General features: G+C 43.3%; 1 protein-coding gene across 2 annotated transcripts in view; it reads right to left on the bottom strand.

Annotated features, from left to right (window-relative positions):
* Nucleotides 1-15,525, bottom strand: part of XPO1 (exportin 1) — a 131,179-nt gene that overhangs the window by 94,854 nt on the left and 20,800 nt on the right. For both annotated transcript variants that reach the window (XM_075339347.1, XM_075339348.1), the window contains exons 2-3: nucleotides 6,489-6,620; nucleotides 4,615-4,716 (exon numbers count right to left, since the gene is read on the bottom strand). In XM_075339347.1, the coding sequence (XP_075195462.1) occupies nucleotides 4,615-4,716; nucleotides 6,489-6,614 (228 nt within the window). In that variant the 5' untranslated portion in view covers nucleotides 6,615-6,620. The remainder of the gene's footprint in view (nucleotides 1-4,614; nucleotides 4,717-6,488; nucleotides 6,621-15,525) is intronic.

Genomic DNA, 15,525 nt, shown 5'->3' with positions numbered 1-15,525 from the left:
CGTCTGGAGTCAGCGCGTGCGCATATGGAGCTCTCAGCTCAAGCTCATCTGCACAGGCGCCGCCTCCGGCCTATTGATCTCCCTCTAGCGGACTTCAGGAAAATGGCGCCCGGAGGTGGCGCATGCGCAGATGAGTAGCAAGGCAGCCCCAGCCGCAGCTCCAGCACAGCCTACAGTTTCTGTAACACCCATCGCCCCTGCCTCCTGCGGCGACCCCACCACCGCTACGGCCCCCCCCCGGTAAGACACTACCGGATTACAAGACGGACCCCAATTTTTTTTTTTTAACCTGTTTTTGCTCTGCATTTGGGGTGCGTCTTATAATCCAGTGAGTCTTATAAAACGAAAAATACGGTACTCGTGTACAACTCAGTGCAAACTTTCTCAACCGTAACTTCAAATGTAAACACCCTGGGGGCGCCTCTTGCGAATACACCCCCATCACATTACTACATATTGCAGGGGCTTAGTAACCACAAGAGGCGACCAAGATGTGGGCATTCAAGTGACAGCCAAGAAAGGTTGCAGCTTGGTTCGGCTGCCACAGAGAACTAAAGTGCAGAATGTTCTCTTTTTATAACATTACATGACCAGGCAAGATGCTGCTAATTTACTCAGTGACCATAATGAACATAATGAATGAAACAAAATAAAGGTTTTAAAACACAAGATATTTAAAAAGCAAAAACTAAATCCTACATTGTATAAATGTCACCATGCTCAGCAATACCTGAAAGGTAAATTTTGCAGATTCTGCATTTTAGACGTTTGACCCAGCATAAAAGCTTTAACTACAAAAGGTTAGTTATACAACAAAGTCGATCAATATAACTTCAACCAAAGGGATCACAGAAGCAGCTCACACAATGTGCAAGAAAAATATCTGCTATTGGATGCTGTAGGGGAATTTCCCAAACAATTGATCACCCTGAACAGAATGGCATCAGATAACTGAATATGTCAACTGGGCTTTCACTTGTCAAATTAAAATTAATTCCAATGGGATGTTAGAGTAACCGTATATTAGGAAGATATGCAAATAGCCACTTCGGTGCAAGAAAAGGAGGTCTCTAGTGCCACCTATTAAAAGTAGCTATCCGACAAGTCATTAATGACCCTTTAAATAGCCTTGCTACAAATTAGGATGTAAAGGCAAACCAGAATCTCCATTTGCACACAGCGATTTTGAGCTTCCTGTTCCGCAGTGCAAAGTACTGGTTGGCCGGGTGAGAGTCCTTCGACAAAAGGTGTAAGGGGTAAAGTTTCCTATTAAAAGGGAACCTGACAGCTGATACATGCTGCCCCTTCCACAGACAGCATGTATCAGACACTGGCTGTATGATTTCATAAGTTTCCATGCTGAAACACCAAGCTTCAGAAAAAAAACCCAACCCCAAAACAGTTCAATAGCCGCCGAGAACCGAGCCGCATGGGAAAGTCCTCAGACAGGCGGGTCCCTGGGAGAGACCTGGCAGTTATTGGCAAAGAAAAGCTGCCGTGGACCTATTTGTCCAACTAGTCCCCACACGGGTCGGGCCACGGTGTATATTAAAAATTATGTTTTTCTGCTGAGTTTCAGAGAAACATATGGCTGAAATCATACAGCCTTCATGCAATACATGCTGCCTATGGATCGTTGAGCATACATAGGCTGCCAGGTTTCCTTTAATGAGGCCGTCCAGCTGCAGTAAGGAGACTTGCGTGCCATGCAATGCTTCAGATGTAGAAAGAAACATCACCACGGGCATTAATGGAGTTACAGCCTAAACAGTAACCCACACAGCTTGTAGTATAATTGCACGGATTTTATTTTAGAATAATTATTTTATGACCAAATTAATAGGATCGGTCGTTAAATCATTGTAGAATCCACATAATCCCCTATAGTGAAAGTACAATATTCTTGGTGCAGCAGTCTCATGTACAACAAATGAAGCATTGGCAAGCTCGCCATTGCCCACCCTACCGTGGCTTTTCAGAGCTCTGTCCTTGGGATAAATTAAAGGGGATCTCTCTCTAAGTTTGTGCCACCTAATCGGAGAGCAGCATAATGTAGGAACATAGATCCTAATTCAAGCGATGTGTCGCTTACTGCGCTGCTCAGTGTAGTTTTTATAAAAATCACTGTGTAATCAGCAATAGATCATCATTAGAGGACTACTTGGCGTGCTGCCAGGTAGTCCAGCATATTCATGATCTCAGAATAACAGCAAGATGTGCAGCAGAGAAAACATTGATTTTATCCAAAAGACAGCTAAGGCTATGTGCGCACGTTGCGTAAATTCATGCAGTTACGCTGCGCTTTGTAGCGCAGCGTAACTGCATGCGTCCTGCGTCCCCTGCACAATCTATGGAGATTGTGCAGGGGCCGTGCGCACGTGGCATATTACAACGCAGCGCTTCGGCTACTGCCGGAGCGCTGCGTAAAAAGAAGTGACATGTCACTTCTTCCGTGCGCTTTGCCGGCAGCTCCTGCTCTGTCTATGGCAGGAGCTGCAGGCAGAGCGCACGTTCTCGCCGGCACCATGCGCCTCAGAACGGAGCTTTTCAGCTGCGCTCTGAAGCGCACCTTTTACGGTGCTGGGCTAGTACGCAACGTGCGCACATACCCTAAGGGCTAATGCGCACGTTTCATAATTGCATGCATCCCCTGCACAATGAAGATTGTGTGCACATGTCATGCACAATGCTTTTATGAACGCAGCGATTTGGATGCCACAATTTTGACCCAAATCCTTGCGTTCATAAAATGAGCATGTCAATTATTCTGTGCGCTATGGATGCAGCTCCCACTCTGTCTATGGTGGGGGCAGCAGCCATAGCACATGAAATTGGCTTTTTTTCTACAAAAAAACTGCATCCATTATGCAGTGTTTCTGCAGCGATTTGAAGCACACGTGTGCTGTCAAATCGCTGCAGAATATTCAGCAGTTACGTGTGCATGAGCACCAACAGCACAGTAAGATATATTGCTGAAATTGGGGTCTCTTTCTCTACAGAGTATCATTTTTTTGTATTTTTATCTACCGTACAATTCCAGAGATGCTAGTCTTTTTACAGTGTTAATATTTACATGTTTTTTTTCCCCCCACAGCGCACAGGATTTACCTGGACATTTTTTGGTGCCAATAATTAAATCAAGGGACCTTGGTGTTGGATGTGCATTTCACACATTAACATTTGGACACAGCATTACAACAGCAAATATGAACAGCAGATTGTATGATAATGATCCCTGTGGTAGAAGTTTCTAAATACTGAAATATATTATCCACTGATCCCCAAGCCACCCAAATTCCCATCACCCCCACCCCACCCCACCCCCCACCCATGAAACAAAACAATTGATGAACAGAATTCAGTTAAAGGGAATGAAAAGGGTAGACCTTGTGGAGGCCTGCCGTCAAAGCCTAGCTGTGTCAGTTGCACAGGAAGACACCCCTTTTCTTCCTATTACAAGCAATCAACATAATGGAACATGATGATTAATATCAGGAAGCGTTAACAGCTTAATAAAAAATTGCATAAAAGCCAAATGTAATAGTGCAGAAAATTTAGCACCAAATCATTTGCAGTTTATGTAAATTGAAGAGTTCTTTACCTGCTGCTTTCTTTCTGTTCCGCTAATCAAGTCATTTTTTCACAAGACAATTTGAGTTTTTTTTATAATGTACTGTTGATAAATCAACTTAAACATTAGTAACGTCTGTCAGTGTTGAACAGCAGAAAAAAAACTTCCACGCAAGCAAATACTGTTAACTACGGTTAGCATTTTGAGGAAGATTATGGAATGATTTGCCAAGATAAAAAAAAAAAAAAAAGCCTTAAAATACCATGAATAATAAATGTACAATGGATGCTTTATGCTGCAGAAACTGCATAAAAATGGCATTCATTGTATACAATTACACGAGATAAATTCATTTTAAAAAGCTATTATAATGTGTACACACATTGACAGTATAGGAGAGCTGCTAAAATTTTAATCTATATGACTTTGCATTAAAAATATTCAATTGTTGAACATATAGACAAAATTTAAAGCATGACACGTTAGATAAAAGCTGCGGTCAAGAGATGCTGGAGGTGATTTTGAAGATTTAAAGTCATCAATAAAACCTTTTAGTAGCAATAGGGTGGCAAATCATAGACAATGGAAACAGTCAATTTTTTTTTGTAACACTATAAATTGGGGTATTTCTCCTGCAGATAAGGGTTACACCTTAAATTCCCAGTGGCCCTTAGAAGTGAAGGATACAGTGCAGCAAATGATCCGCTATTACAGAAAAAGTATGAATATAAGGAATTGTAATCCATCTGCACTAATCAGGACCACGAGAAATAAAGTGCAACCAGACGGTCCCTGTTACATAGTTTGAACTATCCCTCATTTAAAGTCAGATATTGGGCAATCACAATCTAGATTATTTAATCGACTTTGTTTTCATACACTCAGTAAAAATCGCATAAAACAAAAACACAAACTAGTCTTGTCAGATAATGAAAGCCAGACACGGCAATCAAGACGCCTTCTTGAAACATGTTTAGGGAACAGCTAGAAGTGCAGAGCAACAAGGGCTGATTTTTGCGTTAAACTCGTCACCACGCTCTTACTTTGGTGTTCATATTCTGTGAAAACTCCAGAATGGTATCGACTCTTGTCCAGGCATCTGGATGTTCTTTTAAATGTGTTAATACTTCCTGTGCCATTCTTTGCTGTGAATAACAGAAAAACATACATTTGTAACTAGACACTGGCTGTGTACGTTCTGCACAAAAGGCCATTTAAAAAAAAATAAATAAAACTCCCCTAGTTGTTTTAGCCACTTAATGACTAAGGGTCTTGTCCCTGTAATGCAAGCTTGCGTGGCTCTGCACATGTCTGCTGACCTGTTCAGCAGACATGTGTAGCTAACAGGCACGAGTGGATCTCTTTTCCACCCTTACATGATAACTGCTTAGATCGCACTCAAACTCTGACATCGCAATCTAACATGCGCCAGCTGGGATCACGCTGTTCATCGCCATTGGCGACCGTGACGCGATCACCCGGAGCCAATGGGTTGCCATGACAGCGTAGGGTCAGATGATGACCCATCGCTGCCATGATATGCTTCCTTTGAATGCCGGCAGAGCACCAGCATTCACAGGAGAGCAGCATTTCTGCTAACCAGAGCGGTACTGAAGCATCGCTCCAATCAGCAGAAGTGATCGGACAGTACAGGCATGGTGTAAAAAAAAAAAAAAAAAAAAAAAAAAAACATCAGTTCAAATCACCCCTCTTTTGCCCCCATTGAAAATAAATAACTAAAAAAAAAAAATAAATAATCTGAGCGGCAAAGGGCGTAGTGAGAACAAAAACAAAAACACGCCGGGGTTGTCGCATCATTGTATCTACCCAAGAATGTTATAATTAACATGTCAGCTCCAGACGCACGCAACAACCAAAAAAAAAAAAAACAAACACAAACAAATCAGCCCTGACATGGCCCCAGATCCCGAAAAAGGAGAATGGTATAGGTCTTTGAGACTATACACGTTTGGTAACTATGAACTCGTAGACCTGAGGAATCATAATGCTAGGTCGGTTTTACCATATGGTGAACATTGTTGTTAAAAAAAAAAAAAATCCCTCATAATATTTTAATTGCACTTTTTTCAATTTCACCGCACTTGGATTTTTTTCTCCTGTTTTTTAGTGCCATATGGCGCAGAATGAGTGGTGATGTTCAAAAGTACAACTCATCCCGCAAATAAAGCCCTCAAATGGCTAAAATAAGTTATGGCTCTTGGAAGACAAAGAAAAAAACAAAACAAAAAAAAACAGGGAGGACACACACACACACACACACGTGATGAGGATCCTTTAAACAACTCACACGTGAAGAATATTGAAGAGTTTTGACTAAAAAGGTAAAAGTAAGGAGTCAGTACAGTTTGTCAGTCGGGGTCTGACACATTTTGATGTGTGCTATCCATTAAAGAGAACCGGACAGCAGATACATGCTGCTCATGAACGCCGGACGTCTATTAATATAGCTTTTTCTCCAAAACATTGCACCGGTTTAGAGTCAACCATACCTGGATAAGAATACAACCACAGCCTTCACCTGTTGCCAAGGGTGGCAAGTGTGTACCAGCTGTCCGGTTCCCTTTAAAGGATAGATCAGGGCCCTATTACAATCAATGTGCCTTTTTATATATAAAAAAAAAAAAAAAAAAAATGTAAGCACCACTCCAGTGTTTTTTTTTGTTTTTAATTCCGCTGCTGGAGTGGTGCTTTAAATCCAAGTCCTCTGCCCACAGTCTTTTAGTCACTAGCATAATTGACCCAATTCTCCTCTGACCTTGCCCTTCGCTAATCATAATGTAGATAGCTACTAGTTGTAATATCACCCATTAGAGAGGTGATATCTAGGATATCACAGTTTAGTTATTACACATTACAAATCAACATAGAAGAAAGGAAAAAAATAGTTCCTAGTTACCTGTGCACCTTCTCCATGGTATAAACAATTCACCACATTGTCCAAAAGGTTAATGTCCAGTTTCTGGCTGAAATCCAGCAGCTGTCGAGCTGCATGGTCCGCTAACATGGTCATAATTGCTGGCATAGATTACTGTAATATAACATAGTACAGATTAATATATAAATAAATATATGGTGGAAATAAAAATCCAGACAAATTATAGACCCCCTCTCACATTAAAATGGAATTTGTGATCAGATTCATGTTGCCTGAACCAGTGTGACTGGATTACTGCAGTTTAAAGCCCCCGTCACATTTAGCGACTTACCAGCGATCCCGAAAATGATGTCACCTGATAGGGATCGCTGGTAAGTCGCTGGTGAGATGTCACACAGTCAGACCTTACCAACGACGCAGTAGCGACCTGTATAACGATCTCTGCTGTCATTGGGACCCTGTCACACAGTGTCAAACATAGCGATGCGTCCTGCCCAGCAGGACATCACCTTTGAAGAAAATAGTCCAGGACATTCAGCAACCGGCGACCTCACAGCAGGGGCCAGGTTGTTGCTGGATGTCACACACAGCGACATCACTAGCAAGATCGCTGTTGCGCCACAAAAGTCGTGCCTCAGCAGCGATGTCAGTGAGACGTGGCCTTTAGAGAAAACAAACATTCAGGAAAAATCTGATTTGGGCCTAGGTGTTGTGACTTAAGAGCCCAAGGTCACTGCTCAGAGGATTCGCAACAACCTGCACCTGGACAGGGAGAAGCTTGGCAAGCATGGCAGGGAGAAGCTGCTGGAGTAGACATCAAAGACACAAGGTCCCCAGCCGGCTTATCAAAGTATATCTTCTCGGAAATGCTTTAGAGCAGGGGTAGGGGAACCTCTGGCCCGCGGGGCACATTCCCGGGGACCGCAGTGCTCTGGCGGCAGCCGCGCTTTCCCCGGCTGCCGGCCCTTTAAATCCCACTCTGTGATGCCCTGGGGGTAGATGCTAGAATGTATGAGGTCCATCCAGATCCTGACTTTAGCCTGTACATTGTAAACAGACTCACTACTACGGTAAACACTAGAATGTACAGGCTCCTTCCAGGACCTGACTGCAGCCCAAACATTCTAGGCTTAACCCCAACCTGTGCTAGCGTGCTCTGGTGGGCAGGGTAAGCAGCACGCTGCGATAAAGTCACAGAAGAGTTGCAGCAAATTTACTGGCCTCCCGGACCTGTGCTGTGTGTGACTGTGAAGGTTCGATACCCCTGCTTTAGAGAAACTTACACACCTACAGTAAAACCGCCAAACACAGATTCATGAGGCCAGTTGTTCCGGCAGCATCAGAAAACAGGTTCACTTTTAAATCCATATACATTGCCATATTTCATAGCATAGTACAGTGCACAGAACACAACAGAACAAAGCCATATACCTCCTATATAAAGCGTACATACAAAGCCAAGGTAATACCAAAAACTCAGCAATCACATGATACATATATAGAAGCAGCTCACGCTCAGTGACCACCGCCGACCTGACCTACGTTTACTGAAGCAGAATCTTCTGGCTCTGTTCACATTGCCATTGTAACCCACTGCCAGCATAAGCACATTGGCTCCCAGTGTGGGCAACAGGTCTTCATGTTGCAGCCATTGCAGATAAATTTAAATGTTTACTCAGAAACGAAACCTACTCTTTAAAATGAAAATAATTGTGTTCCTCGATTTCGATTCAAAACAACATCCAGGAAGGTGCACAACGTTACCATTTATAATCAAATCATAAGTTTGTGACATCCAAAGTATCAATAAGCAGCTGAACCCACTTCCATCAACAATGCACAATAATGCAGTATTACATTCAGCAGGTTAAAGTTTATATATAGTCCTAGGATGTCTACAGTGGCAGCATGTGCAGTCTCCCCAGAACCTGCTCATATATTAGGACTTCCATGACTGGAATTCGCTTATCTGTTACAGACACTGGTAGCATTGAAGGGAATCTCATTGCAGCCAGAGCGTTTCACAGAAAACAGCTTGAAGACCCAGCCGAGGACCATAGTAAGAGATGTGGGCGGCAGCCTCTAACTAGTCACTATTATAGGTGACTGACAGGTCTATCCAGTGTGTACAAAGAGACCTGTCATTCGCCTGGAGGGCTGCAGGGAGAAGCTGGTCTGTGGCCTAAAGTCCCCATCTGGATCTTTAAAACTTGGTTCTCTCCTAAACACTAATCGTGCAGCCAACAGCGGGCATCATAAATCAACTAAGGCTGCTTTTACTACGTTTTTATAACATGCGTCATGAACATTTTTTTAACGCAAAAACGGATCCAGTGCAAATGCATTTTCATTTCAAAGCATTTGCAATGGACTCACGTCAACATGCGTTCACCTGCGTTTGCATACGTTATAGTGAGGAGCCAGCGACTTGCAGTTTTTTTTACTTTTTTCAAAAACTACTTGTAGCGTTTTTAGGCTGCGTCCAAATACTGTTTTTCACTGGATCCTCGTAACTGCACGCAAACGCATGTGAACACTGGCATGCTGATAGACAGGATCCTGCTTGCTCTACTGAGCATGCCAAGAAACCAGCCTGGCGTGATCAGTCTCTCTCCCCCACCTGAGAGCGGCGGACGTTCGCAACCAAGGTAAATATCGGGTAACCAAGCAAAGCGCTTCGCTTAGTTACCCGATGTTAACCTTGGTTACGTGTGCAGGGAGCAGGCAGCCCTGCTCCTAGCAGCTACGGACGCTCGTAACCAAGGTAAATATCGGGTATCCAAGCAAAGCACTTTGCTTAGTTTACCTGATGTTTACCTTGGTTACCAACGTCTGCAGCTATCCGATGCCGGCTCCCAGTCTATCACGTTCAGTTCCCCTCACTCCCGATCACATGACTTCAATGCCCCTCAAACTTAAAGTGGCAGGATCCTGCGAAATAACACATGCGTTTGCATGCGTTTTTCTTTGTTAAAACAGGATCCACTTTTACAGCAAAAAAACGTTCATGATGCATGTTAAAAAAAACGTAGTGTGAAAGCAGCCCAACATGTTTAGTCCAGTAAGTGCACTGTAAAAAAACTGCAAGGTTGACTAATAGAACCAGATACTAGTGATGAGAGAAGGAGTATACGAGATTGCAAATGCTCGTGTTTCCCATTGACTTATTAAACTCAATATTGAGTGCAATAATGTGCTGTAAGTGTTTGATGCAGGAATACCAAATGGGGGCATGTGCATAACCCGCCCGGATATTATCAGCAGAGGTGCACACGTCAATCAAAAAGTGGATGAATTTTCAAACTTCATAAACATGGATTTCACAGCCTAAACATCCGAGCTGCCAACTAATGGTATGTACACACTGTGCCTGATAGTGCCAGTACTGCACTGACTGCACCTTATATACCAAAATCCTTATGTTTGGTTCCCTTTAAGAAGTTACTGTCCCCAGAGCTGTAGCTTCAGTGATCACTCCTTGTCTGTGACTGCAGTTATTTTGATTTTTTTGAACATGGTTTCAGTTTTGCCAGACCAGACAATAGCAAGTGTGCTTACTTTCTAAATTCTCTCTTTTTACTGAAGGAAATAAAGAGGGAATCTTAATTTTACAATTTACTTTATTAAAAAAAAACAAAACCCAAATAACTTTTTTTGCAGTTCCACTTTTTTAGTTCCTTTAGGAGAATTTAGAACCTGTGATCATTTATGCTATACGGTATTTGCATTATATAGGTGCTCAGTGAAAGAGGGCTTCCAGCAGACCCCCTAGCTTATTGAGCGTCCCATCTGTTCCTTACGAACATGTCGCAGGACGCCTATAAAAGCTGGTGACATTGGCGTCTGCCGGTGCACATTTAAATGCCCCTGTAATGACTGCTGTAGTGTAACAAATTAAAAGCCACCATCAATTAGGGCATGACCCGCAGCTGTAGTTACAGATGTTAACTACAGTATGTAACAGCTGACATCTGCCCGGTATGAAAAAGTCTTTGCTCATGAGACCACTCCATACATTCCTTAACTCATGGAAGGAAAAAAAAAAAACACAAACAAACAAACACAAAAAAAGCCCCGCATAGGTTGTTAAAGGGAACTACTTATCCGATTCATGTTGCCCAAACCATAGACAGCATGAATAACAGCCTGACTGCACAATTGCAGCAAAGTATGTCTCCGAAACACCCCAGTGTTTCAGAGAAAAATATAAAAATATAATTTAGAAGGGGTTGTCCACTACTCGAACAACCCATATGTTTCCCTTAAGAGCGCTGATGCATAACTCAGTTGGTCAGAAGGCAGAGAGAAGGAAGCTGAGGAGACATTTGTGCTCGCGTGATGTCACAACCCCACGTGAGCCTGTACGGAAGGAGAGTATAGTTATTATTTTACCTGGGGGAACAGTGTGGAATCAGAAGGGGTTGTTCTAGTAGTGGGCAGGGCCCAAAAGGAATAGACGAGATAAGTCTGTCCCCATCCCTTGTCACATTCTCCCAGCGATGCTAGAGGTCTCTCCCATAAGCTATGTGCCCATGGGACAACGTACCTGCGGACTTTTCCACAGGTTTACTGCAGCTATCGATTGCTGTTGTATATGTGCAGAGTTGTTGCGGTAAACCTGCGGCACAAGTGCGGAAATACCTGCGGAATTCCCGCCCTGTACCTTCATGGTGAAGGAGTGGGAATCCCAGATATTTCTGCATGAATAATTGACATGCAGTTACATGCAGCTGCGGGACATCCGCAGCATATTCTGCAGCCGCATATACCGCACCATTGATACTGCACTCCCCAAATCCCACAGGATAACATGGGGAGTGTGTACTTGCTAGAATCTGCGGATTTATCTAGAAAAAAAAAACAAAAAAAAAAAACAAAACAAAAAACCCATAGATAAATCCGCAGGTTTTCCGTGGCTAAATCCACGGGTACCTTGTCCCGTGGGCACATAGCCATAGTGAGAAACCTGTTAATTGCCTACAGCATTGTGGTGAGGAGCTGACAGTCAGTGCCAGACTAATCGTCAGGAAGATTAACCCACCAAAACCACATGCAGGTCTTTGAAATGCACATTCTCATGCAAATAATGCATTCAATTCTCTAGGTGTGGCAGAGCACTTAAAGGGAATCTGTCACCAGGTTTTTGCCATCTAATCTGTGAGCAGCATAACGTAGGGGCAGAAATCATGATTCCAGCAATATTTCACTTACTGGGCTGCTTAGTGTAGTTTTGATAAAAATCACTGTTTAATCAGCAGTAGATCATCATTAGAGGACTACTGAGTGTGCTGCCAGGACGTCAAGCCTATTCATAAGCTCTGTATAAGGCTGGAGTCACACTAGCGTATGGCATCGGATGCGATATGCTAATGACCCCCACATCAGGCACTGCTGAGTGTGTCATGCGACACTGACCGGATCTTGCAATCTGGTCACAGCTGTGAAGCTGAGGGCAGGTGCTACGGAGGAGAGGGAGGGGTTAATACCACCATATCCTCCATTGTCAGCCTGTGCGTATATCGCACTGCACTGGGATAACATCCGAGTGCAGTCCGATGTTTCTCTCACACCCATTTACTTGAATGGGTGGGATACGACTCTCACAGAAAATCGCAGCATGATGCGACTTTTCTGGCATCCAGAATCTGGATGAGAAAAGCTGACTAACTGCTCTCCCTCATTGACTAACATTGGTCAGAGAGAAATGCGAGATTCTCGCATTGCACTCGTACATTTTTCACACATGTGAGCGTGCGTTAACTGCTAGATCTGCAGCAAAGAAAACGCATTTTATCAATTTTATCAAAATGACAGCAAACAAATCACTAAGTGACATTGCTGGAATCAGGATCTCTGTCTACATTATGCTGCTCTCAGATGGGGGGGGGGGGGTTTGCTAAACCTGTATAAGGCTGTGCGCACACGCCGCGTTTTTTTTGCCGCTGCGTTTGTGTGTTTTTGGCCGCTAAAAACACGCAAAAACGCACTTGCGGCAAAAACGCATGCGTTTACGCGATTTGGTGCGTTATTGATCTCTGCATTTTTTCTGCGTTTTTCCAATATATTGCATGAGGGGAAAACGCAGAAAAATGTAGAAAGAATTGACATGTCCATTTTTTTTTTTTAAGCTCAAAAACGCAGCTTAAAAAAAAGTTGTGTGCGGACAGCAAAAATGAAAACTCAGACTTTGCTGGGGAAGCAAAGTCATGCAGTGGAGGCCAAAAACGTGCAAAAACGCCGCGAAAAACGCACTGTGTGAACTTACCCTAAGGCTACATGTGCACGCTGAGTTTTTTGGTGCAGTTTTGTTGTCAGAACTTTGACATCTGACTTCCCTGCAAAGTCTATGGAAAGTCAGATTTGCTATGCGCACATTGCAGTTTGTCAGCGTTTTTTTTGTCAAAAGTTTGTGACAAAAAAAGATGCAGCATGTTCATTCTTTCTTGCGGTTTTGTCAACATTTGTCACCCATTGACATCAATGAGGGCATCAAAAACACAAGGAAAAATGCATGCTATCAAATTGGTGCATTTGGCATGCATTTTGCATGTGTTTTACCTGCGGTTTTGTCAACAAAAACACAGCTCACCAACTTAGTTCCAGAATGACTAAATCAATGCTGGAGTGATTTTGACATTGCGGTGTTTGTGTGTCGTGTCAGTTTGTCGGTCCCGTGTCAGTGTGGTTCCCGTACCAGTGTCCGTCTCCCTTGCACGCTCTTTGTCCCCAAGCACTACATACTCACCGATCACCGGCTGTCACACTGCTCCCCCGCCTCTCATCTTCTTGCCAGCCCGCTCATTAGCCTCATATATATTGACTCCACCCAGTCTGTGATTGGTTGTAGTCAGACGAGAACCCATGCTGAACAGCTGTCTGCCTGCATCCAATCACATTCCCCGGTGGGCGTGTCTAAATCGTACCGCACTGAAGAGAGTCACTCTATCAGCGGTGAGGACTCGAGCTGTGACAGCAAACACCTGAGTGAAGGCACCACCGATCGCGCTGCTCACTTCAGTCACTTTAGCCCTTAGTCTATGAGAATCCTAAAGTGCTGTGCCCATGTTCAAATTTTTTTACTTGCAGATTTTGGTGCATAAAAAAAAAAAAAAACTGCACTAAACAATTGACCTGTTTCTGCATTTTCCCCCCCATCTCAATGCATGAAAAAAAAAGGAATAAAAAACGCATTTAAAAAATGCGTGTTTCTTTCTGCAGCGTTTTTCCTGCCAAGAGATGCAGTTTTAGTTGCAGAAAATGTGCAACATGGAAGCATACCCTAAAAGTTGCTAACTTCTGAACAGGCCACTCGAGCTGGCAGACTAATGCAGTTATTTGCCAATATTAAGGATGACAGCATTCCTCCGGGTGAAAAAAACATGCAATTCTTTATTCCATCAGTTGTGTAACAGCAACATTTCGAACTGTTGGTCTTTGTCAAGCATATGCCGTTATTTGGTCATGCATTACCATGCCAACCATCAGGACCACATGATCTCAGGGCCTCCATGCGCTGTTAACCATCGAGATGCCATAGTCTGTATTGACAATAGCATCTAAACTGCTATGGTCAGTGTCAACACTGATTGTGACAATGCACCAGGGCATCTGCTAGTGTACAACCAACAGATATTGCAATTTCCCTGTCTGAGAATGCTTTTCACTTACATCTCAGGTCAGTTTTCAGTCGTATTGGTTGTGACCAAGGGGTTAAGGAGTAACTTTCATTTTATTCAATATCTATTCCCATTCTACATTTGCAGCAGATGCAGTGTCCAGAGCACCTCACTGATCTTTATAATAAAATACATAATTATGCTCTGCTGAGCTCCCTCATAAGAACACTGAGCCTGTACTGCACTCTACTGGTTTAAAAAAAAAGGTTAGCTACCTGGAAACCAGAGGGTTAGCTGCTGACAGATCACACTGAGGCATCTGTACCCATCGCAGAGCATAGCTCACCTTCAGGGTGCATGCTTAAGACAAAACTGTGCACAGAACCAGTACAGCAGCAAGCAAAGTCCCAGCGGAGGCACAATAATCCCCACTAACAGCAATGATGTATTCTAGAGCGGAATACCTGTGCAACATGTGAATTAATACATTGTATTGCAGTGAACCACAATTAGCAATGTGTGGCTAAAATAGTCACAATGATTGTATGAAGGGCATCAGAGGACACCTCTAGATCACCTTATAAAATGGCTAAAATTGGAGGTACATTTCAAGGCCCCCCCTCACTGGTCTGTTTTCACACGTACTGGAGACATTCAAATGTATACTAGAACTATGGGGATCTACACTTCCATGTTTTCCCATGGACTGCATGAACCATACATATGTCTGTGTGATCCACATGGAAACTTTTTTTTTTTTTTAATGGCAGCACGGACCTATACAAGTCAATGGGCCTGTGAAAAACACTGACATTCACGTACTGCACATGTTTAACATAGCAAAATAAAGGAGAAGGTTTGTAATTTCATCATTCCTTTAACAATGCCGGAAAAACTGGCACATGGATGGACACTAGACAAAGAAGGGAATTTTGTTTACTTACCGTAAATTCCTTTTCTTCTAGCTCTAATTGGGAGACCCAGACAATTGGGGTGTATAGGCTATGCCTCTGGAGGCCGCACAAAGTATTACACTCAAAAGTGTTAAGCCCCTCCCCTTCTGCCTATACACCCCCCGTGCTCCCACGGGCTCCTCAGTTTTGGTGCAAAAGCAAGAAGGAGGAAAAAGAATTAAAAACTGGTTTAAAGTAACTTCAATCCGAAGGAATATCGGAGAACTGAAACCATTCAACATGAACAACATGTGTACACAAAAAAAAACAGGGGCGGGTGCTGGGTCTCCCAATTAGAGCTAGAAGAAAAGGAATTTACGGTAAGTATACAAAATTCCCTTCTTCGTCGCTCTATTGGGAGACCCAGACAATTGGGACGTCCAAAAGCAGTCCCTGGGTGGGTAAAATAATACCTCGTAAGAGAGCCGTAAAACGGCCCTTTCCTACAGGTGGGCAACCGCCGCCTGAAGGACTCGTCTACCTAGGCTG

Source organism: Anomaloglossus baeobatrachus, chromosome 3 (genome assembly GCF_048569485.1).
Source record: "Anomaloglossus baeobatrachus isolate aAnoBae1 chromosome 3, aAnoBae1.hap1, whole genome shotgun sequence".
Lineage (NCBI taxonomy): Eukaryota > Metazoa > Chordata > Amphibia > Anura > Aromobatidae > Anomaloglossus > Anomaloglossus baeobatrachus.
This window is presented reverse-complemented; position numbering and strand designations above follow the sequence as displayed.